Raw genomic sequence first — 27,827 nt, forward strand, 5'->3', positions numbered from 1 at the left:
AAAAAAACTCTCGTACGTTCAGTCAAGATGAAACGCAGCGATAACGTAGAGATGGGTCCCATCAAGTGCACGAACGCCAGCGGGGATTTTGCGTCCGGGCAGCGGCGGCCCAACGCTGACCCCGGCCCCCGTCCAAGCGTCTCCGCCGCTTCGCAAGCCCCTTTCGGCGCCGAGGGAGACGACAGGGGTGACCGAGGAGACCGACACGTGCACACGCACATCCGCATGAAGTACAGCAACTTGTACCCAAACAAACCCGTGGTCAGGACTAGCTTCCAGGGAAAGGTCTACAATTTCCTGGAAAGACCGACTGGCTGGAAGTGCTTCGTCTACCATTTCACTGTGTAAGTACTTTTGAATTGTTTTGATAGAAAGTTTATTGCAAAATACACTTTAACATTTGACAATACCTTGTTGTAAGGTCTATTGTGACATTTCCTACTATCTTGGTCTATGATATATTGTAGACAATGTAGATCTTAATAGATAATGAATATGACTTCACTATAAATCATATTTTATGGTTCTGAATCGGCAACACTCTACTCTACTCTACTCTTTAACATTTTGACAAAACATTGTTGCAAGGACGTTATATCAAGCTCCTTGTTTGAAGCTCCTTGATTGTTGTAAGGTCTATTGTGACGTTTTTCTACTATCTTGGGCCTATGAGATATAAGAAAGTTGACCTTGACAGATATTGAATATGTCACTACACTATCAATCATATTTTATAAAATCAATCTATCATGTTTTATGAAATATTAAATGTAGAACATCCTTTGCTAGAAATTCATAGTACTTAGAATATCAAGGAATATCAGGTCTGTCCTCATAATTTGATGTACCTCATGTTGCTTGTTTTGTTTGTTTCTTAGTAATGTACCGTAACGTTATAACAGAAAAATAATTTACCGTAAAGCATTGCTAGTTGGCCACCTTTTGATAACTTGTCTGCCTACAACATGAGATATATGATACTGCCTCAGAATTATATCAATAACAATACTTGGGGGATGCCCTTTCAGTGAATTAATTTTTCATAATGAAGAATATTGTGAGTAACACTGTCATGTTGAGCACAAAGATTTTTTTCCTCATCTATGTTTTCTGATTTAAATTGAATCAAATCCTTATTTTTGTACAGCTTTTTTTCACAATTGTGTAGCCAAATACTGAAATTGGAGTCCTGTGTTATGAATATGATTTAAGATGTTTATTTCATAGCAATTTTGTATTATGTTCTCTTGCCCTTAAGTTGATATATTCATTACAGTTGAATATACCGACTTACATGTAAATAGAATGACCGTGAATATGTCTTCCATATGTTTAAATGTCAGATCTGACTTGACTTGTCCTCTTCTGATCCCAAGCTAATATACTGTGCCTTCTTGGATTTGGATGAAATGACATTAGGATGGTTTCAGGCCAAAATCTATGGCGAACAGCATAAATGTGCATTTTGTACATTAAGGTGGTTTATGTTGCTACCTACGGGGCTTACATTGGCAAATCCATACATTTTTGCATTGTGCACATTAAGATATTTTCTTGCTTACTTCTGGAATCATAAATTTAAGTCTTTAGAGTGCACTAGATTACGTAAAAAGTTAAAATCATGAATACTTAATCATCTGGACTTGATGCAATGAAAATTTTATGGCCATTGTATGTTCAGTCTGAGACTACTGAGTATAGGAAACAACCGTAAATCAAATTGAAAAGAACCCAAAAGAACCCTTACTCCCAGCAGGAATCGAACCCACACCCAACCCAATGCCCTAACTACTAATGGCCATAAGGTCTGGACCCATCAGTTGGTAGCACTGACTTACACTATTCCCTATTGAATCGTACTCGAATCTGAAACACATGGAAACAACAGTGAGTAGAAAGAACCCTGACTACCAGTGGGAATCAAGCCCAGGCTTAATGCAGCGCCCTAACCGCTAGGCCAAAAGGTCTGCGGACCTGTCAGATGAGTCAGTTGGTAGCGCTGTTTCACTTTGTTCTTAGTCTCAAGCTATCCACTCATGCTAGGATCTTTCCACTGCTTTAATGAATTGAAAGATGCTTTTGATCTTGGATCTCTGTGTATGATTGTACAGTGACTTTGTTATCCAGTGGGTGGATAATGATGGCCTAACCGCTAGGCCAAAAGGTCCAGACATGTCAGACAAGCTTAGATCTTTCCAGTGCTCTGATGAATTGAAAGATGCTTTTTTTTTCACCTCTTGATCTTACTGATCTCCCTGCGTATGATTGTACAGTGACTTTGTTATCCAGTGGGTGGGTAATGATGCAATAGCGTCAATCGTTGCCCCTGATTAATTGAGACAGGCAGCAATTATAGAGCTCAGGGGACTTTCCACACGTCTCCCCTGCACAGACCAATTAAGACAGAGTGTCCGTACCTGTTAACGTGCAAATAATCCTTCAAAGGTCACTGCCCTGGTGACTTAACACTGAATAAACAACATCGAATCCATTTAGCTGTTGGCAATTACATGTATATAGATATCTTCAATACAATTGCAGTGCCTGAGAATAATGGTGGGTCCAGATGGCCAGAAGAAATCTATAGAAAGGGTTATGGTAAAGTGTACTGCAAAAAGAAATATTAGATACGATGGGTGTATAGCAAGAAGAAGAATGGTATTTATAGAATGGATATTAATTCATATGTGTTGATTTAACGGTTGAAGACAGCAATGTATAGTAATACCCATCTTTTCTAAGCAAAATCAAGAAACCAAGACTGTATCGTTTTGAAATCTTCTTATACATTTAAGTTATACAATAAAACCTGCATGCCTGACACTCATATAACACATAGATTCGTGACATATAGAAAAAAATGAAATGCAGATAATGATTAATATGTAGAATTCATAAATGTCGCCTACCAGTTACAACAGTTATTCAAATCAATTTCTAGGTGATAACTTCATGTGTCAGCCTCTTGACAGCATCTAATGCTTTATTGAACCCTAATAAGAATGTATGAATCTGGAGTGTTGAGATTGATGTGAGTGTGAAGATACCTCTTACCCCCTAGGGTAGAATCACATGTGTTAATGGTATCGACTCACACCTGTTAAGGTCTGTATCTCACAGTCTATGTGGCTGAGGTGCTAATGTGACTACCCACTTAACACATGTAGTTTTTCTGACTTTAGGGTGGCTTCACTTATATCAGGGGTCGAAATTCATTTTTCTAATACTAGTAATAGGTGCACTGGTGCAACTAACAAGAAAAATTAGGTGCACCAAATATAGTTTGGGTGCGCCTGCACAACATCAAACTAAAGTAAGATATTAGCAATGCCAAATTACCAATGTTACTGCTTCTCTTCTGAACTTAAGGTCTAACTTCAAAATTTCAAACAAGTAGTGTACTAAATAAAAGGGTTTTTAATCATTTTTTTAAAATTTGATTTTAACATACCATTCTCCTTCTGCTGTTTCTGTGTGACCGACAATCGCGTGTTGCAATGTATATGATAATCAACCTGAACCCTGACCTCTTGATATTGCGAACCAAAAGCTTGACTTTGCACTGAAGCTACTACCAGAGCAGAATTTTCACAGTGTTGGGAAAAACCCTTCATACAACCATTTCATAAATTATCCTAGCCACCATCCCAATATCGCCAGTCCTGATGTGGTGAAATTCGACGTGTTAAGTACCCCTTAATAGCCTCCTCTCACACCTGCAGGGCTGTATCTGTCTGTGTTCCATAGGTGCTAATGTCTGTCATTATATGGTACAGAGTGATACGTTATAGCACTAGATGGTCTCTTAAGGGAACTCTGTGCCGGTATGACCATCGGTATAGTGGTTTTAGAATGGGCAGGGATTCTCTGGCCATGTCAGATTTATTTCTGTGTGTCTGTGTGTTCGCTCGTATTTCTGTTACTTTATTTCCACATTGACAGTGACACTGTTACCAAATATGTTTGGCAAAACAGGCTGGTACCAGCAAAAAGCATGTGAGTGAGTGAGTGAGTGAGTGAGTGAGTGAGTGAGTGAGTGAGTGAGTGAGTGAGTGAGTGAGTGAGTGAGTGAGTGAGTGAGTGAGTGAGTGAGAGTGAGTGAGAGTGAATGAATACTGCCTACAGAAGCCATACAAAAGCTCATCTACTTCTATAAGATAACAGTTACCATTGGGAGGGAATTAAGATTTTACATTCCCATACAAAAGCTGAAAAGAATATTGTGTTTCGCAGTATATTGAAACAGGTCTTTTATTGAGAATCTAAACACTAGTACTATAATTACTAACAGGTGGGTACTTCCCATGACTTGCTCCAATGGAGTCCTAAGTAGTAATGATTGATGTTAGAACAATAATCGCCCTGCAACATATATTAATTGTACATGTCTGTTTAGGGGTTTAAGGAATAGCCCATTTCTCCTTGCCTCTTCAGGCTGTAAAAATGTCTGCTGTGCTGGACGCAGCGCACAGAAATCTTGTGATCTGAGTCAGCAAGTACGGGAAGATGTAGTGTTGGATGTCAGTTGGGTCCGTCAGGGCAATTTTTCATGCTACCCAGACTCTAGATAACCTGCGTGTTTTTCTGTATTAGTAGTCCCTGGTTTGAATCATGGAGCAATCTTCAAGTGAGATCAGGAGACTGAAAATGGCTCGGCATCTGCTTGGGGGTATAAATAGAACCTTGGTGTGGGCAAGTCATTAAACTTGAATCTAATGGAGCTGGACATGAATGTGTGTGTGGGTGGGCTCGAAATTCATTCTTGGGAACAGGTTACATCACACACACTCACTATCCTGTTTATCGTCTGTTGTTCCCAGACTTCTGAGGGTTAGACGTGCTTGCACAGCAATACTGCGGCTTGATGGCAGCCTGCCACTTGCCTCTATCCTGTGGGTATATACGTATGAAGTTGCACAGAAAAATGTTTGGTTGTACTTCATAGAATTAAGTAGAAACGCCGATAGGGAGGCCGATAGAAAAGTTTTTTCCTGCCCCTTTGCAACCAGCGTCCTTTCTTCCCACTAAATATCGTGCAGTCCCTAGCACAAGTACTGATTTACGTGGCCTTGCTTTTATACAGAGGTATTAGAGCATAAGATAAGAAAAGAAGATGAAAGCCCTGTCACAATTACGCTTTCATGTACAAAGGTTAATGATATAACAGCAATACCTAAAGATTATACACGGACAAAGAGTTTGGAAGCACAAAAGGTTAAGTACAATTGTTCTCAATTCCTCCTTTTGATACAATTCCCTATTCATAGTTTGGACATCAATAAATTATGTAACACCATATTTATAGACTTGTGAGATCGAAGTTGTGTCCATTTGTGATCATACTTATTTTATGAGCAACCTTTACCGGTCAGTCTTTAATGTTTCAGATGATAATACCAATTCAACTTTAATGCAGTTACTGTACATTGTAAAATGTCAGCTATGGTTTTTCATAGTGAACACTTGATGCAAAATCATAATGCTTGCTGCAGATTTATAACATGTGTTACAGTGTTACTCAACTGTGAGCTTGAAACTCCCTGTCCTTCATACTAACCTTTAAGTTAGTGAAGTAAAACCAAAATGAAGTGTAGCATACTCTCATGTCCCTAATAAACATACCCCCCGGAATAAACATACCCCCCGGACAAATCTTCAAAGTCTAATAAACATACCCTCCGGAATAAATGTACCCCCCGGAAAATGACCAAATTGATAGGTGAACTGTGTGTCCATGATACTAAAATGTGCTCTTTATTTCAATACCAATATATGGGCAAATCTTTCACTGTTACATTTAATTAGTGAGTATATATCACTTTAATTAATGAGTATATATATATATATATTGAGTATATATTTAATTAATGAGTTAAGGGTTAATGTCCTGCCCCGAGGTGAATATGGTGTGATAAAGCCTTGTCAGTTGCTATAACCACCGAATAAAGCCACCATGCGGTAATATATATGTTGTTTTGGGGAAATACAAAATCCGTAGGAGAAGCTATTGCATTTTACACTTCTGAAATGCACTTTGCTAAGCCTTCTCCTGCAACTTGAGTTGAAAATCTGACTAACTTAAGAGATAGAAAATCAAGCTCAATTAAGTACAAATATAGGGGTTTAATGAGTATATGTACAACAAAATCCATTTCAACATAATAATTATTTGGTATGGTACATTGTCTAGTCTGGTCAAAGTCTGGATTCTGAAGAAGAAAAACTTCTGAGAAAAAAAACTTTTGAAGAAAAAAAATATTATTCAGCATAAAATTTTGATTGGTTTCCATCTCATTGTTTTTTTAAAAATCGATAATGTGATTGTATCAATTTTAAACGCCCTAAAATTAGCTAAATCGGCGCTTTTACGGTGATTGCGCAATATGGGTGCCCTATGACCTTTGACTTTTTACGGGTCATGCTGCTCAGGCGCTAGGCGCCCTCCCCACGTCGGCCGTCCGTCTTGTGGGCAAATTTCTACTTTTTTAGGGGTTTAAAAACTAACACCAGAGGGAAAATAAACCACATACGTTTTTTTCATGGTAAATATCGCTAAAATGGACCAGGCATTTTTCTGCCGCGTTGCCGATTTTGACAAGGACTTGCGGCCGCCATGTGCTATTAAAAATACGTCGATTAGCTACTCGCCTTCCCGTTCGGTTTTGTGGGCAAATTTTTGCTTTTTCAGACGTTTTGGGACTTAAAAATGGACAGCAGGCGAAAAATAAATAATATACATTATATTCATGGGAAATGCCGCTATCATGGACCAAATATTTATCTGTGACGTGTTGCCGAATTTTGCGGCCGCCGGCCACTTGCTGATGGTGCGGTACGTATGGACAATTTTTTTCCCAAAAATTAATAAACGTACCGTCCCTAATAAGAGTGTACCGGGTGGACGTTCGGGCCGAAAGAAATAAACGTACCGGTACGTTTAATCGGGACATCAGAGTAGGGTACCCGTACCCACGCCATGCTTAGTTTGGCATCAAAATTACATGCAAATCACTCACTTACTCACACACTCACTAACTATCTGGTTTATCATCTGTTGTTCCCTGTCTTCCGAGGGTTAGACGTGCTTGCACACTGATGCTAAGGCTTGATGGCAGCCTGCCATTTGCCTCTGTCCTGTGGGTTGTCTCATGTTATACTGGTTAATATGTAGCAGTATACTTCTAGAGATTTAACAAAAAATTGTCCAACTATCAGTATTTGGGGTCCTCTTTATAATTTTTCACAAAGTGTCAAGTTTTTTTACATGACACCTTAATGCACTAATACTTATATTGTTGTGACCTAATTGGTCATTAGGACTTGAATGTGAAATTAACCAAATTATGACTTAGAAAGGTCACAGGGATGAGTTCCCTCCCAGGGTAATTTATTTATTTAAAGAAATGATGGTTCCCCCTCCCCCTAACCTATATAATATTAATGATGTACTAGTAGAACCCTGTTTGTGTTTAATTGCTTGTGTTTCTGTAGTTATTACCACAAGCTTAAGGGAATACTGACAGGACAATAGGTCAGAGGTCCCTACTTAGCTAGAAAGGTTATCTCATTTCCTATTGTATGCATGTCTGAAGCCACTGGGTAAGTGCAAGTAGGCAAGAAATTCACAATTATATTAGGTATAAAACAAAAGAAACTCCCAAAAACTCAGACCAGAGACAAGAAGGACTGGGCTCGCAATTAACACCCCGCGGTGGCCATTGTTCCGCCGCGCCGAGTCCCGCTGCGTCCCTTTGTCTTCACGCCCGCGCGGCCGCCGATTGATGTCAACGTTGGACTCACCCTTTCGCGGGGTTTTCGGCCGAATCATGACGTTGGCATAGCTAATGAGCAGCACCATGACGTCATGGGCGCCGAAGCCTTCCGAAGACTACTTCGCTACCCCTGCGTTTTCCGACAGTTTCCTTATTTGGGTTGCGCGGCTGCCATGCGCAGACGTCGGCATCGCCTAGAGAAGAAAATGGCGGAGATTTTGATGTTTGTTTCATCGCCGTACGACAAACATGGACAAGTTTACAGCCGTTTTCGTCGAAGTCACTTATGTTTTCAGCCGTAAAATATGTAAGAAAATACACAGATTTTATCTCGCTATAATGTTGTTACGCCGTTTTTCCTGTATTAGTGAACGTTTTTCTTTGAATGTACGGACCTTTTTGTTTACATTCCTGTACATTTTATCGGCGGTCGTTGTCGATTTTTTCCGGTCGCTGGGTTCAAACATTGCACCATGTTGTAGGAAATTCTGTAGATGGACTTGTACGGCGGACTTAGAAAGTCATGGGAGAAGATCGGGTCCGTACTTTAGGGGTTGCATTTTCCGAAGCCAAGCGGAAGATCGCCATTTATGTACCAGAAACGTGCACCAGGGACATGTCCAGACATTCATGCTTCATATACATGTGGGTTCCCGATCTTATCTAGTCCGTGTCTGCTTGTATTTTTTGGCAAAAAAACAGAAGCTTGGCACGTTGTGTTTGTTTCTTGGGGCTTCAGTTTAAAACACAGAAATATGGAACACCCGCTCGCGCTAGTGTGTAACTTTACATTCAAGCAAAGGTCCCTGATTCAAGTGTAGTACTACGTGTGTGGATATATCCCCCTCCAATTCTTCAAAATCATACTAAATATTATTTCAATCCTCAAAATCACTCCAAACTTGCTCCAAACAATGTGCCTGTCGCCCGGTCGCGGCATCGTAAATTTTCTAACAATAGCGGGGGCCGCTTGTGGGCGCTTTGTATTTATGTAAATCAAGGGGTAATCGGCATATAGGTGTCAATTGTTTTTTCACACATGAGTCGAACGTTGCTGAATAGTGACTAAATGATAGACTGAGAGGCAAAAAGAAATTGAGTGGTGCACTTGAATTTGGCTGGCACAGATAATTCTAAATGTTACCTGCATCAGTCCAGGTGTGAAAAATGTATCTCAGGCCTTTTAGTACTTAAAAGGTTCTCTGTCAGTGAATTCCAGGCTGTACCCAGAGGAATGGCGAGATAGACTTCAGCAGGGCTGTGATTTGTCATGCCATGTTAGTAGTTCCCATTTCCTGGGCCCTAGAGCTGTGCATCCCATGGTACGTGTATGTATGGTGGTCTTATGGAAGATGAGCATTCTCCACACCATAGTGTCAAGACTGGTATAAATCATACCTAGGCTGCCCTTTCTATACTGGCTTCTCTAACGTCGAAATCACTCCATCCACGTCTATGTATAGCCACATAAAATCTTTTTCCAACCATAAGGAGACCGTAAGCAATCTGGAATAGAATATCTTACTTTGAGCTTGCGTACAAATATTTTGTGTACAAGTACTGGCGCAACACATTTTAGATTTGTCGTAAAGTGAAGCTGCTTTCAGATTTCTCTGAGGTGATGTCAGTTATCTTTAAAAGATGCCCAGGCCTGTCCAATTGCAAGCAGCCAACTACTATAACTACTGATAACAGTCACCATGAAAAGCTTTCAATATTTGTGAAAAAAAGATATAGCACTTTTTTCTACCTTTAGGCCATACCAATTTGATTTGTTGGTTCTTGGATTTTTTTGCAGAAATCAATGATGTGAGGTGCACTGGTTGAGCCAAAAAAGACCTTGGCATCCTATATAGTCAACGTATTGGTTTGGTTCATAATTAAAACAATAAATTTTGAACTTTTAATCAAACCGCTGTATTGATAAATGGAAAAACTCTTAACAACCAGGATTCAGTCTGAAGACAACTTCTTCAACTGTTCAACTCTGCTAAAATTTAGTGGGTCGTAAAGCTATAATTAAAGTTCACATCATTTGGCAAAGTTTTTTGGGAAAATGAATTCTTGTCATCAGAAGAATCTGTGGGGTCATGTGGTGTAATGGCAGAGTGCTTGACTCGGAACCAAGAGGTCCGGGGTTCGAGTCCTGACATCTGATCTTGTGCCCTTAGTAAAGGCACTTTACATGATCATGACTTTCCTCACTTAATTCAAGTGAAAATGAGTATTGTCTGTCCTGTATTTGCTTCCATGTGTGGGACACAACATCAGCAACAGCTGCCTTTGTCCGTGTATTGTATTGTTACAATTTCAATAAATCAAATCAAATCAAGTCAAATCAAATAAAAAAATTTAAAAGATCAGAATTATAAAATTCGACTGTCCTACAGTATCCAACACTAAATGACAGATACTGTAGCATGTTGAGATGAGCACAGGAGGCAAGGACCATCAACTTCACATGTAACAACATTCCTGCAGCAATCACGCTCATCCAACTGAAGTGACAAACTCAAATTGCCTCAATTACCTGTTTCCTGCAATCCAACTCCCCGTTCTGCAATCCCTACGCCGAGGTGCCAAAAATACCTACAGAGATCGGCAAGGGACGTAATTACGCCACGCAAATGTCAACTCTGATTTCAGGAATTTTCCCGTGTGAAATCATTATTGTTATCACTGGAGTATTCAGTTATGTCTAATAACACACTCGCAGAGGTGTGCTCTAAAATCAAAGATTTTCGATACGGAGGCGTAACAACCGGTATGAGCAAAGGCACAGCGTACACCCTAATTGTCTCAAATGAGTGTATTACAGCAAGCCAACAATTTGGTTTATCTAGGAGCTGCAGACTGTGTGTTAGGATGATGTTTTGTGACACGTGATACTTTTCAACGGCTAAAAGTTATGGAAAGTTTTATCAAAGATACAAATGACAGGGAGAAAAGCGTAGTGTGATCACTCTAGTCTGTTTCATTTCAATTGATTATTGTTATCATGAACTTAAAGTTGATATCTTTAGCTAAATTATTATTATTTCTTCAATAAAAGATTTGATTACTATAGTTTGGGAACAAAAAGATGTCATTGATAGATTGAAACATGTAATCAGCTGCAACATGTTATATAAACATAGTCCTTGAGTTGTGTTGAACATACATTTTTTTAAAAGGACATATCATGCACTTTTTGCAGCTAAAAATAAGTAAATTTGGAGTTGTACACCTAATTTTTAACAATGGGTGCACCTCGATAGATGTGTAGAATTATGTACATAAACAACTTACAGTTCTATTTATCGTATGATGGTTTGTTCTTGACATATGTCAGAAAAAAAATGGAAACCTTTGTTGTATTACTTCTTTTGAAGTTTGCTATAGCTATAAAATATCAGATTCCCACTCTGAAGAGAAGAAGTATTAAGGTTTGTAGTTTGCTGATATCTGTAACGTTATGTTGAAGTTACGGATGTCAGCCAAATTTTTCTGTACACCCAAGTGTTTCTGCTGCAACCAATTATAACTTTTCTCTCACCAACTTACAAACTTAGTTAACTTTGAATCCCTAAGAGTACATACTCATTTGCATATTCCGGAAAGATGGACAGGTTTTTGTATTACACATTGCAGTACAATCCCCGTCTTAAGTTAAAATGTGTGGTGCAAGAAATTGGCTTAAACAGTTGAGCTCTGCTGTGGAAATCCATTCTGACAACTTGTTATAATCTCTATTCTCCCAGCTGGCAGAAAACTATTGGTATGTAGTTTTAACAACCTGTAGCGAAATTCTTGGAAGGAAACCAATTTTTCCACCGTACCACAGTGAAGAAAGAAAATTTACATATAAAACATGCTTCAGGCTAATTTCAAAATGACATGTCTCTCTTGGCTATGTCATAAACTCTTGCCACCTTTCAGTAGCTGTTCCTGTAAAAGAATGTAAGCACTGGTCAAAACCTGAACAAAAGAATACACCCAGAAAAATAGATAAATAACATTTTAAAGATCTCTAAACAGGTCTCCCAGGACTTGCAAGTAGGAATTTAAAGAAGTCAAGGACAATTTTGGTGTTCAAAATGTTTATTCAACACTTTATTTTTGCATTTACTGTTAGTGTGCAGTATGTTCAGCACCAAGGACAGCACCAATGTACATGTAACATCTTCCATTGTTAAACTTTCTATGTTCTGTCCATTTTTCTAAGTCAGTACATCTGCCTGCTTCAATATGTAGAGTTAGAATATGTACTGGCACAATGTATGATCTTAAGGTACATGTAATACCTGATTGAATTATATCATAGAATGGATTATTACTCATACTGTTGTATGACATAACTTTTTTCAGTTATACTCTTCTTGAGACCCCTAAATACAGAATCATGTCCATGGTACTTTTGCGAAAGCCAGATAAAATCGCTATCCCAGTACATGATAAATTAAACCTGAATAGTTTCATCAAAATATATTTTATGTGCTATGAAGAAAACATCAGTCAATCCATTTTATATTAATATAGGGTTATATAATGAATTTTGGTATGATGAAACTTTCATTGAAAGTATTTGCTACGACAGTGAATGTTGAATAAAAACTTTTACAAGAAAGGAAAGTAATATCACTGATTTGTAGCTACAGGGTAAGATGAGCCTACAGTACACATTATTTTCCCATGTTTTCAACTCTCCAAGCTACAAATGTAGCTTCCTGACATGCAATATGTAAGAAACTTTTGATTAGTACAAGATGTCAAGACATTGTTATAATCAATAATATTTTGCCTGAAGCAAGTTTTCATATTTTAGGTCCGATGCTTATTACAACATATGTGAAATATTGATGTAACCATTCAAAAATCACATTTACAGTAACATTAACTGTTTCAGTGTTTGTTACACGAAGAACAACACACATACATGTACTACCTCCCCTTAAACTACAGTCTACTTCCCGAAACATCCTTTTGACCCAAAAGTAGCTTACCCAGTTTCCTCAGGGAATATTTACGACATGCACAGTATGATATAATATACCTCTCCCCAGAACCACTATTTATAGCTTTTGAAGGATGGTTACTGCACATATTTACTGCACAGGCCCAAAGCAGTTGGTCACCATCCTTACATCTATCATACTCTACTAGTCACACTTCTAATGCTAAAAGAAACCCTTTACTTCCTGTATTTCAAAGATATCCATAACTTACCTGTCCCTGGGTACATGTTGAGAACCTACCCAAACACTACATCCGGATTAAGGAACCTGTATGGGTGACAAAACTATTTGTCATACTGTCTTTCTGTCAACGTTATCCTGGCCTTTTGTCATTTCTCTTGCCTATCGGGTATGGAAGTAACTTCTGGGTACAGAAGTATTGTTTTGGGTGGCTGAGCAGTGCGTGGGTTTGTGTGTCTGTTGGTTGACAGCACATGGTCATCAGGGCAGATCGACCGGCAGAATGGCAGGAGGCCACAAGGTCAGACACAGGAATGTTCTTTACACATTTTGTACTAGTTATTTCAACCTGTATTTTGTATGTTCTTCAGCAAAAGATCTGTCTTATAAGCACATCTGTGCTTGCTATCTAATGCTAAAAAAACTATGTGAATGAAAAAAAAACTTAAGAGGTTGACAGCACATGATTTGGGGAAGATTGACAGGCAGATGTAGAATAACATTTCAAAAGTTATAGACACAGGAAATGAGATGAACTTGAATATCATGAACACGAGTATAAAACTTTCCTTTCAGATTTGAGTGGGCAAAGAGTGACACTGTAAGAAAAATGAGACTGAGCAGGTGTGTGAATCATCGTTCGAAAATCAATAATGTATATGCTCCCAGGCCATATGCTTTCTGCTTGTCAGTGTCATTGATGTGCTATCACTGTGACAGTAGATATTGAAATGTTTTCAGTGGTTTTATTTTGTACTGACATCTTACTGCAACTGGCAAAATCATAACTCCGAGAACATGTGTTTTGTTCTACAAAAGTGTGAACTTCAAAGTTTACCAATAAAACCTCCCTTTCCTTCTTAACACTAAAGTAAATTGCATCTTATCTTGGTATCTTGAGTGAAGGTTATCTACACTAGCCCTTACAACCGGTACAGTTCCAATTCCCGATGTGTTTTTAAATCAAACGTTTGCAGACATGTATATATGTATGCTATAAGCTTGATATATGGCAGTGTGTACACATGTGCAAATGGTAGCTGATTCAGTTCTGCCAGAGGGATTGAAAATTATTCTGTGGTATTTCATAAAGTTGTAAAATGCACACTGCAACTGTATAGAGTATGTGTACTGAATTACAAAATGTATATATACAGGGCTCAAAAACGCTTTACCCCCCATGTATGGAAGTTTTGTTTTCAATGTGTCTCTTTGCATATTATGTGTTCACTTGTGTTTCCAAATAAAGTTATTTGCACTTGCTAAGGGCACCAGGGATATTGACAGGAAGTAAGGTCAAAGGTCCAAGAAAAGGTTATCTCATATCCTGCTATATGCATTTCTGTTGCGTTCTGGAGGCCAGTTGCAAAATGCACGAAAGCACAATGAACAAGAAATTTGCAAAATCTGAAATATTTGATAGAGGTAACGAGATCTTCAATTCTTGCCTTTTCTGTGATTTCAAAACTTTTCTCTGCAGATAGGAAGTTAAAATGTTTGTTTTGAGCCCTAGCATATATGCCCTAAACCTCACGACTATATATCATAAACAATGTTTTTTCCCATGTCCATACTCCATGCTTAGCGCAGTATGCTACAATGCGATTTGTCAGAAAACGTGACAGCTTTATTTTCCCCACAAATCCCCCCCATGACGCCCTGCAACCACCTGATTGGCGTCATTAAGTGCCGTGGATTTCTCAGCTGGGGATCGCGATTTCGTATCAATCCGGGGGGTTAGCCCACATCAAAGCGGCTACATGTTAAAAGTACATTTTCACAGATATGTTGACTTATGTACGCACCCTACATGTGGTACCTTCGGGGTTACTTAGAGCAGTAAGATAGTACCTGTAGGACGGAGGCAGCTCAATAAAGCTTTCCCCTGACCAGACATTTCCAGTTATAGAAAGCCAGGAAGCTCAAATCTTGCATGTATGAAAGTACATACATGTACATTATAGTTAACATGACTATTTTTATTTCTGAACTCTTAGTAACAGTTTCTCTTTTTTAACAGCTGATAGGGTAGAGTAGGTGTGAGTTGAATTAAGGGTAGTCATCTTCATCATAGCTTTGAATATGCAGGGTGCGTGTTTGTTTAAACTCTTTATACTATTCATAGACAAGAGACATAAAAATTTGTGTCAGTTATTAGATGTTGTAGGACCATAAAGTTTTCTTACGTTTCTAGAAATTTCTTGCTGGCGAGATGCACATGCACTTGCCCGAACAGAACTTTTAGTGTTACTTGCCCAGGGCAATTGGACTTGTCCAACCCTGTACATGTACATATCACTTACAATCTCTGTGGAGTACAAACATTGGCATGGTAAAAGTCTTGATTCACATTAAAATCAATAAAAAACATTTGTACAGATTTGATTCACATTAAAATCAATGCCCATGGGACTGTCAGATGGGCTAAGGCCACACCAATTTAATTTCTTGGTTAACGGATTCACCGCTTCATTTTTTTCTGATTTGCAAATAAAAATAAAAATTCAGAATCAATTGCAAAATGCTCATATTTTGCCCTGAACAGTTGAAAACAGTCCTTTTCTTACTACTTGTTACAGTAATTCCATCTTTCAATGCAGTATTATCATTAAAAGTTCAAAATTCATTGTTTAAATTTTGAACCAGCCTGGTGTGTTGACTTCATGGCTCCTATCGTACCATTTTGGGCCATAATAGGATGCCTAGGCCTGTTTTTATTTTTATTTATTTTTCGCCCGCCCGCTCCATTATTTTTGTAGAAAAATCCGTTAACCAAGAAATTAAATTGGTGTGGCCTAATATATAGATAATATATAACCACAGGGCCTAGCTATAGCTAGGGTCAAAAACAGCATCATTTGTCAATCACAGCTGGAGTTTTTGCAAGGAAGAAAAACTGTTGATAAGTCACTTCAGAGATAACAGGATTATCATTTTATGATAGTATGATCTATCTTTTGGCAAGAGGATAATTAAGATAATTAACTTCTCAGTCAGTACAGATATCATACAGATAGACTATAGATCAGTATCACTGTATAGGAATGGCAAATGCTATCAATTTAGGTATAATTTGAATTACTGTCAGCAACCACCCAGATTGGTTTTGTGTAATAGAATTAGAATTGACTCTTGTTCCACCAAGAACTCTTAATGTCTAGTTCAGCACCAAGGACAGACATGCTACAGGGTATTTTTTTCTTTTTTTTTTTTTTGCAATGCCCGATTGGCAAACCTAAGGCCTGGAAAAAAAAATGTTGCGTTTCCTGTTTCCCGACCTAACCTAGAAAAACCTGCCGACCCTGGACTTTTTTTGGGGGTGGACCCCTGCAAAGATTCAATTTTCAAAATTTTCAGGTGGAGCATGCCCTCCAACCCCCCTAGGAAACTCATGTCTCGGCGCTCGCTGGTCTCTCAGACTTTGAGAAGAGCCCCCCATTCAAAATCCTGGCTACGGGCATGAGTATGTTCAGGTGCAATGTTATACACAGGCCTATAGCTACTTGAGGCTGAACATATATGATGTAGACATGAAACACATGTAGCACGTCGGCAGAATATACTGCACCTGCGCTAAACCCTGATTTTTCATGTTTGGTCAGCGTGCATCAGAATTTCGCCTGTTGCAGATGATATCTTTTCCGACATAAAATTTGGAAACTACAGACGGGATGTTAACCTTATATACGTGAATTCGACCTTATATGAGATGTTCTGCACAATACATTATGGATTTTTGCTCAGGTGCAGTACCTTCTGCCAACGTAGTACATGAAACAGTAGTCTACCTCCTGAAGCCCGTCGGTCTGCCTGCTATGGCCTGTGGACATCTATCGGGATTAATTATCTGGCCTGGACGTGTGCAGAAGTGATCTGTCATCCAGCGACAGAAGGCCTCGCTGTTTCCACCCTGACATTTATGGCCCACAGGCATTGCTGACCTTATACAAGGACACAGAATATTTGTTTTTGGGTATAGCTGCACCTGTGCACCTTACATAGAAATTTGGTGCATGGAAAAAAATTTAAAGTGTGCAACATAAGATTAAGTATTATGTCAACAAAATGCAGACATTATGTAATGTGTTTGAGTCCTAGATCCTACCAAAGGCTGAAATTTAAGACATAGTGCTAAATTCTTTGCTGAGCACTCAGCATTTGGGAAAGATTATGTTAGTTGAACCGACATCACTAGTCCCTGCTGTGGTGCTTACACTTAACTTTGGTTCAGGGGCACAGTGAATTCTTGATAACACACAGCAAACACTGGACTAACATAACAATCATTATCTTGAAAACAAGTATTAGCCATATACTAGGGGTCCAAGTTATAGATTGTTTGGAGGATTGCTAGAAGCATGATTTTATCAGGCTTAAGCGCATGTGTCCTTGTAGTCAGTATGAATATTAAATCTAAATTAGTCTGTTCAATATTTTGATCATAAATTACTATATCTTCAGCTGAAGGGAGTGAAGTATTGTTTACGGCTTGTCCTTGTGTATGTTTTTGTTTCTGCAGTGTAGTTTCTGTATATTCTGCTAGAGGGCTCATATTGGGGTGAAGTCTGCCATCTCTGACTTCCTTTTTTTTCCTCTCTCTTTCCTCAACAGGTTTGTGATGGTTCTGGTCTGCCTGATCTTCAGTGTTCTCTCTACAATAGACAGCTACACAGTCCTGGCAAACGCAACTCTCTTTTGGATGGTAAGTATAAATATGCTCCTTGATTTGATTTGATTTATTGAAATTGCAACAGTGCAATACACGTGGGACACAGGCAGCTATTGCTGGTGTTGTGTCCAACACGTAGAAACAAATACAGGACAAGACAATACTCATCTTCACTTGAGTTAAGTGAGGAAAGTCATGTAAAGTACCTTTCCTAAGGGCACAAGATAGGTCAGGACTTGAACCCGGGACCTCTTGGTTCCAAGACGAGCACTCTTGTATTTCTACCTCTGCTGTGTCCAACTGAAACGTTCTTGAATCTAAACCACTTCCTGCAGGAGATATTTCTGGTGGTGTTCTTTGGTCTGGAGTACACCGTGCGCCTGTGGTCCGCGGGCTGTCGGAGCAAGTACGTCGGCATCCGCGGACGCTTCCGATTCGCCAGGAAACCCATCTCCATTATCGGTAAGCATTATCGTTCTCCTCTCTTTGGATAGTTTTATTTTATTCATTCACAGATTAGATTCCCACTTCTGGCAGCTCTTTGGCTGAATAGGGGTGATGACATTGACAAAACGTAGTATCCATGGTTCCTTCAAGCTTCAATATTCACAGAAATGGAAGTTTTCCTTTTTTAGCTTTACCATCATGTACAGAGGTTTTGTCTTTGTGTTTGCTTGTGTTTCCATACTTTTTCCCAGGAAGTTAAAAATTTATTACCTATCTGTTTTTTGGTGGCTGCAAATTCCACTCCATGATGCCTCTAGAAAAATATGAATTTTTTAATTAGTATTCCGTTTTTAAATCAGGTCACAACAACTTGATTTCTTTCTCTCTTATGCTTCTATTTTGCCTACATATACATGTAACAAAAAGTAAAAAGCCATCAAGATAAACCATTAGATGTCAACCTTCTATACTAAATGTGGAGTATAGTCTCACCACAGAAGTGACAAGGAGAATCTATTACACTCAATTACCTTCTGAAGGTTGTTCAGTAATGTGGAAAGCTCCAGAGGTGCCACTTCTCTCTAATGACACTGACAACACCTTATGATTGTCATACTGTGTAATGGGGCATGACAAATGTTAGACTAAATATAAATTTGGCAATCTCAGAACTATTTCATATTCAGACTTAAGCTGCTCTGCGGCCTAGGGAAATTAAAGTTGTGTTTCTAGTAACTGTAAAAAATTAGGACCAGTAGCTAAGGGGTTCTTTTTTTTGGTTAGATTTCAGCTTAATATGTACTAAAAAAATACAACAGTTAATAAGATACTGGTCTTAATATTCACCAGAAACTTAAGATAAACAACAGTTCTGATTGGCTACGAGTTTCACTGTCCTTAGATTGAAAAGGCATTTGGACATAAATTAAAATAAATCATCCATTTAACATAAAAAGCTAACATTAAAAGTGCATGTGTAAAGCCCCAAAGTTCATTTTATTTCAATAAAAGTTTTCCTTCCATACAGTTTTGTTTACTTTTAAATGTTTTACAGTTAGCAAAAAAAAATATCTGCATCATATACAAAATATATATATAACCTGACACTTCATTATACTTGCCTGGCAACGGGAAAAAATACCCTAGCAACCGACCACGGAGATGCCTGTGGTGTCAACAGATGCTCCTCTATTCCATTCGAATCCAACCCGACAACCCTACCGCAGGGCAGTATTCCATATTCCTCCAACACGTTGCATAATATACATTACCTCCAACTCAATCAGGGCTCCGTAAACCCACCCAAATCCATGACAGAGGAACCCAGGGGAGGGCCTTGGGCTTATTCAAATTGAAATACTTTATCTTGCGAGTCACAGTGCAAAGCGAACAGTGCAGTGCGTCACATAGGAGCTTTACTAGTGGAAAAATGCATAGCTGCCGGACAGTGGCAAAGTAAAGGCACATGCATCATGACTACGTTAGGCCAGGAAAATAACGTACTGTTTCCAGTTACCCGACCGACCCTAGCAAAAACCTGCCAACCCTAGCCTTTTTTGGAAGCTTAACCACTAGCAAGCGACGTACAATTTTTGATCTAACATGCAAGAAGTTAAATAAATTGTTAAACTGTAATTATAAATGTATCACTTCAGCTGAAATAGACAAAAAAGATAGCATACCTACCAACCCTATTTCTTTCAGGCCCGTAATCAGAATAACAGCATTAATTTTCGTAGGCCGTAGTGACTTTTGTAGATATGTTTCCCCCTATTCCATTGAGACGTGAGAAAGTCAGTACTGTGTCAAAGTCAGAACATGTGTGAGAAGTCATCCATCTTATGGCAGTATTTCCCACCAGGCTGGTCCCAAGATCCCCATCCTAAGCTCTTCTACAATGGTGAAGCAGCAAAGAAACATTTTGGTACGGGCCATTACATACCAACTAATGCCACTAGTGGAAAAAAGCACTATGTTTTATTGTCAGAACTGATCTAGAGAAAACGTGAGGCCTCGATGCTCAAGCAAATAGTGTCAGATTTCTATGGTTAGCTTTATTTGTACCGTTGGAACAAAAAATCAGAGAAGCAAAGAAACATTTTGGTACGGGCCATTACATACCAACTAATGCTTAGTGACTAGTGGAAAAAAGCACTATGTTTTATTGTCAGAACTGATCTAGAGAAAACGTGAGGCCTCGATGCTCAAGCAAATAGTGTCAGAATTCTATGGTTAGTTTTATTTGTACCGTTGGAACAAAATATCAGAGATTTCTGACTTCCGGGATGTACGCAATCCTTGGCTTCTGGTGGTATTCCTGGTGTCCTTCTGCCAGTCAATCTTCCCCACCCACCTACTTAATTTTGTCTTTTTTTCCAGTGATGAAGTTTCATCTTCATGGTAGAAATTAAGTTGGTTTCAGTCACAAAATTACTTGTATGTAAAATACATTCAGGTACAGTCTGGTACATCAATGCTTGAGTGTTTTCACCCGAGTATATCAAAAAAGATTTTTGTGATAACCTTCTTTCAAACCAGTACACTATACTGAGCCCTTAAGCAGCAATTCAATATTTTGACCGCTATGTTATGTCTCTATGTACAACCCTTTATGTAAAAGCTGGCATACTCTTAGAGTATTCACTACCCAATTTTCTACTTACAAGTTCAGAATAAAATAATCTGTATCTGTATAGCCAGTATAACTGCCCTTCGGCATAACACACTAGCTGTTGTTAACACCTTTTCAACATTTGCCTTGGGCGCAGTTTTGTTTTGACTAGGACCTTATCAGAGTTCTGAAGGACTCCATTCAAGGCTACATGATAAGCCCTACTATTGGGAGATAGCGATGAATCTGTATTAGAAAGATAGACTAAGTATACTGTAGATGTTGATGGAACTGTTAACCTTTTTTCTTGAACAAAAAGTCTGTTTTCTCTCATAGGATTTTGGTATACAAATGAGACTTACGTTTTGATGTCTATCAGAACCTTCCTCAGAGCTTCTGACTGGAGTACTGCTTCTTGTTACTACATCTACAGTAGCTGATGTACTAGGTAACTTGTTTTTGCTGTGAAAACGCAATCTAAAACATGGCTAAGTGTCACCTACAAGAGCTACATATAGTGGCAAGAAGCAGACTCTAGTCAGAAGCTCTGAAGAAGGTGTCTGAGTCAGACATCAAAACGTAAGCAGGTGAGAGAAAAAATTGCTTGTATTCCTTTGTTCTGATGAACCTGATAAAATTATTTTCGTAATGTGTTTTTTCATGTGCAGAGAAAGGCCACATTTTTTTCTATTTCTTAGCATGCTCGCATCAGTTTTGCATTGCCCAGAAGACCTCATCCACACAACCATATCAATATGGCCTAACGTAAATTGTATGGTACATATTCTAGCTTTGTTAGGAAGAACTCATGTATCACATGTAGTATATTTGTGTGCAATTAAGTGAGGAGTAGAACTCAGTTGATATGTTTTATACAATACAGATTAGAGTGCCCTTCGCTGACAATAATCTCCTTCTTTCAATGCATCATCTAAGGAAGGAAATTGCAGAAAAATCGTAAATCCCAATGTCAGACTGTATGAAAGATTTGATTTGATTGACATGGTCTCTCTGGGTATGTAATCCCATTGCCACAGGGCATTATGAAATTTAAATCCATGATAAATCCTTTCCATGGCTTTCCCCTTATCATTGGTGGCATTGGAAGACTGATCATCTGGTGTACAGAGCAGATTATGATGGTATTTTAAAGGATTTATACTAACCATAACGTTGTAATGGACTTTGTTGCAATTTGGGGATGGATCACTGACTGTTTGTGGGATGGAAGAATGCGTTCTCATTCCCCTCAACAGCAATGTACTGTCCCCGGAAGACATTTTGGCCATTCAGTATGTCTTTCTTCATGTGAGTAGTGGATCTTACAGAGAGTAGAGTTTGAGATTGGAATCGTACTAGGGTTCACTGGGTTTGTTACCATACTTAGTTATGCCATGTTCCTTTCACCTGACTCTGATACAGTCTTGAAAGCCTGGCCAGCCAACCACACCACACAACCAACCACCTCCAGGCATAGACACATTACTGTTCAATTTTACATAGTTAAGACTCTCTGCTAAGCAACCATCTTACCCCAAAACAGCCAATTTTTTTGCAGTCTCTTGTGTTGTGAACATAGATGAACAAATGGTTTACAGAATGGCAGACAATTTCATCAGCATAGTCTTATGTACAACTTTCCAACTTGTAAAAGTTACACTTTTTGGCTGGTGGTATGGTGATTTAGAGTGGTACTTCACAGAAGACATGTGTTGAGGCCAGCATACAGAAGCCTGAATCACCTTACAGAGATCTGGCTTGCGGCTGGGCTGACTTCAAGGACAGAAAACAGACTTAAACACCGATCTCTTATTACTCATGTGTTAGGACAGCTACGGGCAGGGATTTCAGTTCAAACAGGTGATATGTATTCACCCTTGGTACATCGGGTAAAAGTTCATTTCTTGCCACATACCAGTGACCATCAGGCTGAAAACATCCATGCAAGGCTGCTTACTGTGGAGCCAACCAAAATTCAGCCCAAAGGGCATTTATAAGCACCAGAGTGCTTCTACGGGTATCTATCTGACAGTTACTTGTTGTTCAGCACCAAGGACAGCTTTTCTTAATTTGTAGTGCACATCAGACACCACCAAAGTTGCCTCTCCACATGAAAATAAGCTTACAAATGCTATTGTAACCAAGGTTATTTGCATTTTTGTATACATAACCAAGGTTTTTTCCTACCTTGCTTACCTTTCAAAGTCTATCAGACACTTTCATTCAGACAAGGTAGGAAAATCACTGGTTGTGTATAAGAAAACCCAAATATCCTTATGTTCTACCAACCTCATGACATTATTTTCGGATGTAGCCAAGGTTGTTTTCAGATTCTTTTTGGATGCTACTGGTACAAAAGATACAGACTACAGGACTATGAAGAACACATACAGGACTCAGCTCAGGCATTGATGTTACACACTTCTGAAGAAAAGATACATACAAACGCTAAACCAGCCCCATCCAAAAACAATACTTCTGTCTCAGAAGTAAATACAGATGGGGTTTGTTACATTTTGTAGTTTGAAGAAATTCGAAACTTACATGTAAATGTGACAAGTGTTTCACTGTTGTACGCATGTACACAGCTTCTAACTTGTGTGTGTGAAGTTTGTGATTTACACAAGGGCCATCTGTCCCAGTTGACAAGTGAGCATAGCTAGATCCTGACAGAGAATGTAGAGTTAATGACGGACTGCCCTGATTACACGTGTCAAGTCCTTCACCCTGCAAATCACTTCCCCGAGCGCGGGACCACCAGTTGACGAATGGTTCTCCCACTTTTTACAACGGTATATATCCTTCCACCGCGGGGTGTCATTAGTAAAGGTCAGTATGTACCGCACTTGGGATCACCATACATATAGATCATGTGTTCCTTTCCCTGGAGTCACACCACGGCTTCAAAGCCAACAAAAATAGCAACCCCGGTCCTCTGAAGTACGGTGTCGTAGATTAGCCGGACCTTTATGTGCCCATATATTGATTTGTGACACAGAGTAATCTTCTACATGTAATTCAGGCATGAGTAGTGGGATACAGCTGATGCTAGCTACTCATCGTGGCATGGCTGGACTAGAGTTACTGGTCTCTACAGACAAATAAAAAATCAATTACTATGATCATCAAATAATGTGTAGTGGTCATGAAGGTTATATCTGATTGTGTATAATGTTTACATGGTTATATATAATTGCCTTTGGTAGTCTTCTGTGTTTTTGATATTTAGATTTCTAAAATTGGAACGCTGTCCTTATATTAAATAGTTTTGACATGTGTACATGACATTGTTTGTAAGATTATTTTAAACTCTATTAAAACTTTTAAAACAGAAATAAGAAATTTTATACACAATCCAACGTTTACCTGACTCAAATACTACATGCACCTGCAGTGCATGTACAATTGGAGCTGTGCAGGTACATGTATTTGAAATATGAAATATGATTTCTGATGTCTACCTGCACCAAACTTGACGTACATACTCAGCATTTGTTACAATTTTTAGTTCTATCCATCACTTAAAAGTTAATGCCGGAAAGCGATTACGCCAAAAGTGCAAAGGGAACGCATATTACATTCTTGATGTATAGCCGACTTACACCACACCGCTACCCCCAATCTTACATCATTACCAGACAGGGCTTGAGCCATAACTCAGGGTTTCTATCCCATGGGATGGCTTTAACTGAGCTCCGTAATACCACAGTGCTGGGTGCTCATTTGTAGTGAATCACTGTGGGGAAGAAGAGCCATAAATCCTGGTATAGATGTGGGGATAGGGAACACTGGAGAGAACACCTGTCCTGGTATAGCTGTGGGCTAGTTAGGTGATCCTAAAAAAGCTGAGTTAGCAGATAGGTGGTCGTCATTAATTTCCAGACAAATTAATTTTCACACTCAATATTAATACTAGAGTCTTAAAACATTGAGATGTCATGATTGAGTGTGTGTGTGTGTGTGCTTGTGTACATTATGTGTTTGTGTGTGTGTGTGACTGACTGTGTGTGTGTGTGTGTGTGTGTGTGTGTGGTGTGTGTGAGTGTGTGTTTGTGTATGAGTGTGTATATGTCTGTGACCATATATTGGGTGGGACACAGTTTCCAAAATTTATGACCTTTTAAATTCATAATAATGCTCAATTCTGGATTTAGTGAATATTAATAAAAATGCCAGTCATATTCTGTTGTTATCTTTATTTCCTTTAATGTAAATGTATTTTTTATCATAAAAATAACTTTTCACTTTGAAGACTTTTAAATTACTATGTTTCACAAATGACAACAGTCACACTCATATTCATACAGACACCAGCGTATAAAAAACTGATTAGCAGTGACATTATTTATTTCATATGATAGTTAGTCATGTCAAGGGGAACTATTACACACAAATTGATGTCGTAGCTATGCCATTAGTGGAGTAGAAGACAGGAACTTTAAATGTCAACCTTCCTAAGTACTATTATATGACGTTAGACATTGTTATTTTGGGTTCCATTAAAGTATAACATTCCAAGGACAAAGTTTATTGCTTGGAAAAACAGTACGTGATGAAATATGATAAAATGGTAACTCCTGAGGTTAAATACAGTAGTTGTATTTTTGCTTTAAGTAACTTTTGACAGGGATCATAATGTATTTAAGTATTTTGAATGTTCAAAGGGCCAGAACAATTTAATTTGTTGGTTCTCTGATTTTTTTTAGAAAAATAAGAAGCGACAGGGTGAAAAAAATAGAGAATAGATAATTTTATGCAACTGCAGTTCAATTTAGCATTGTCTTCTTGCAGACAAAGTAGTACTGCAGTCTAATTGATAAATATCATTTCATGGAGTAATGGAATCTTTGATTTCTTGTTTGAAATTTTTAAAAGTTTTTTTACTGTTTGATCATGATTTTTACTTCATCTATAAAATGCATTCTTAACAGTTCAGCTCAAGATGATGGCCTCTTTCACAGCTGTCCAGTAACATTTTCAGAAAACATTTTGAAGCGCTGTACTGAGATATAATGGCCCATTAGTGCCCTGGTGGAACACCATGGATTATGTGGTTAATACCAGTTTGGTCATCAGTCTGAACTGATGTCTACCAAGGAAGCCTTTTCATACACACAGTCATACATTGTAAGAGCAGTAATAATAGTCTTGGTCTCTTGGACATTCAATTTTTCATGTGCTAGTGGTGGCAAGGTGGTCTTTTGGGTTGTTGACTTGGAATTGAAAAGGTACTGGGCTTGAATTTGTAGAAAGCCTCAATGCTGTGTCCTTGCATCTTTTCACTTAAGAGTAGCAGAGTGCAGCTGAAAGTATCTGAACTGTTGATGAAGATTACTCTCTGGTAGTGTGTATATATTATATAGATCATCTATTAAGAACTTAAAATTATAAGAATCCTCTAAAAAAAATTTTTGTGCACCTAATATTTTAGGTTGGGTGCACTAGTGCTCCTATTCCCAAAATGAATTTCAAGCCCTGTTTACAGTGTCATAAATTCACAGTGAAGGTCACCAAGCAAATAAAACCGCTTTGAAAGTTTCTGCACTTCCAGTACTCGCGCTTTCTTGAAAGACTTAGAAGGCTTCTTATCTAGTATTCATCATCACCTCAAGGATATTAAGACATTAGCGTTACGGGCCGGGAACTGAAAGCTTCTCAATCAGTTAGTTCTGAGTTTATAAGGCTTCCAGCGATGTGTTCTGGTTCGTCTGTTTCTGACTTTCTAGTTCAGACACCCCTGGGGCAAGTATTGCACCTACTTTAGATAAAGAGAATGCCATTTTTCATGGAGGTAGAATCAGAACAGCACCTTGACATTGAAAAGTTGCAGTAGTTAGAAAGTACAGTGAAAGTACAGTGCTGTAGTAGAAAGTTGGATGACTGGATTCAAGGTCAGGGTTAAGTATAATGCCTTCTGATGATTGCTACAAAGTTTTTGATACTGAAAATCATTTAAATTATATTAATGAAAATCATATTAGTTTTATTAATTTCTTTTGGAATGGAAGTATCATTTTGGGCGGAACTGGTTTAGAGGAAGTTTGTATGCTTTTTTTTAAACAAGTACTCCTGCTATTTCAGAACAAGCTGCTAGGGGGCCCAAACTCAAGCCATTTTTTTTCAATCCCAGGAGCTATATACAGTCCAAAATTTGTGACCTAGTGTGTCCAAATCATGAGGCATCAAAATCAGATGTTCTGCTGCAGTACCATAACAAGCTACCAGGGGGCTCAAAATCTAATACTAATAGTCTCACCAAGACCTACCAAATATCAAGACAATCTATGTAAGCCTTCTCAAGTTATCATGTTAACAGACAGAGAGACAGACAGACACACACACACACACACACAGACACACACACACACACACACGAATGCTACCAGAAACATAATCTTCATGCCGAAGGTAATAATGTTGCTCTGTTGTTGTTGTTCCCTCCAGATCTGATCGTAGTGGTGGCGTCTATCATAGTGCTGTGTGTGGGATCCAATGGACAAGTGTTCGCAACCTCAGCCATCAGGTAATCTTAAGAACAACAAGGAATTTGATCCCTGTGTACTCTTTGTGTTGGTATAAAGTTTAACATTAACTGTGATTACTACCAACACAGATGAACTTCCAAGATAATTTTGTTGTTCCATCTTCTGTTGTTCAATTGTCTTTTGTTTTTTCTATGACGAAAGAATGAAAAATATACACTACCAAAAACAAGGCAAAGTCTTCTGAGGTCAGATTGTCAGTACAGAAATTCTTTTTTTTTAAATGTATATTATGCTGTATGTATAGTTTGTGTTTCTATGTTTGTACCGTTGTTTTCATGGTTGAAATACCTGAAATAAAGACATTCAATTCAATTCAAAAGATAGATCTGCAAACTGCCCTGGCATATTGATAACCTTTACTTCACCTTCCGTGTAGTTAACCCTCGCTGTGATCAATTAGCCTAAGGTGTGCTGAACCGCAGCAGGGGGCTTGTCTCTAGCCTAATCAAGCTCACAACAGTCCGGCCAGAATTGGACAGAAAATGGATCTCCCAGGTTTAAAAGGTTCCGGCCTCCCTGTGGGAAAAGTACAGGAAAATTAAAGCCTGATTGATTTCCGGTGTGAGGTTACCTCAGTCAACAACTTCAATCCTTTGGTTTGCTTTGTGA

General features: G+C 38.6%; 1 protein-coding gene across 1 annotated transcript; it reads left to right on the forward strand.

Moving 5' to 3' along the window:
• On the forward strand, nucleotides 1-27,200 carry LOC109480219 (potassium voltage-gated channel subfamily KQT member 1-like). Its single transcript, XM_019782367.1, has 4 exons — nucleotides 1-344; nucleotides 17,558-17,648; nucleotides 17,951-18,077; nucleotides 27,118-27,200. The coding sequence occupies exons 1-4, from the start codon at nucleotides 28-30 to the stop codon at nucleotides 27,198-27,200; spliced, it is 618 nt and encodes a 205-aa protein (XP_019637926.1). The 5' UTR covers nucleotides 1-27.
• Nucleotides 27,201-27,827: the final 627 nt, after the last annotated feature.

The sequence above is a fragment of the Branchiostoma belcheri genome, unplaced genomic scaffold (assembly GCF_001625305.1).
Source record: "Branchiostoma belcheri isolate BF01 breed outbred unplaced genomic scaffold, Haploidv18h27 scaffold50, whole genome shotgun sequence".
Lineage (NCBI taxonomy): Eukaryota > Metazoa > Chordata > Leptocardii > Amphioxiformes > Branchiostomatidae > Branchiostoma > Branchiostoma belcheri.

Excerpts from the sequence above, each read along its gene's own strand:
- LOC109480219 (XM_019782367.1), top strand. The coding sequence starts at position 28 with ATGAAACGCAGCGATAACGTAGAGATGGGTCCCATCAAGTGCACGAAC. Across the intron at positions 345-17,557 it reads TTCGTCTACCATTTCACTGT|GTTTGTGATGGTTCTGGTCT; the intron begins GTAAGTACTTTT and ends TTTCCTCAACAG. Across the intron at positions 17,649-17,950 it reads ACGCAACTCTCTTTTGGATG|GAGATATTTCTGGTGGTGTT; the intron begins GTAAGTATAAAT and ends CACTTCCTGCAG.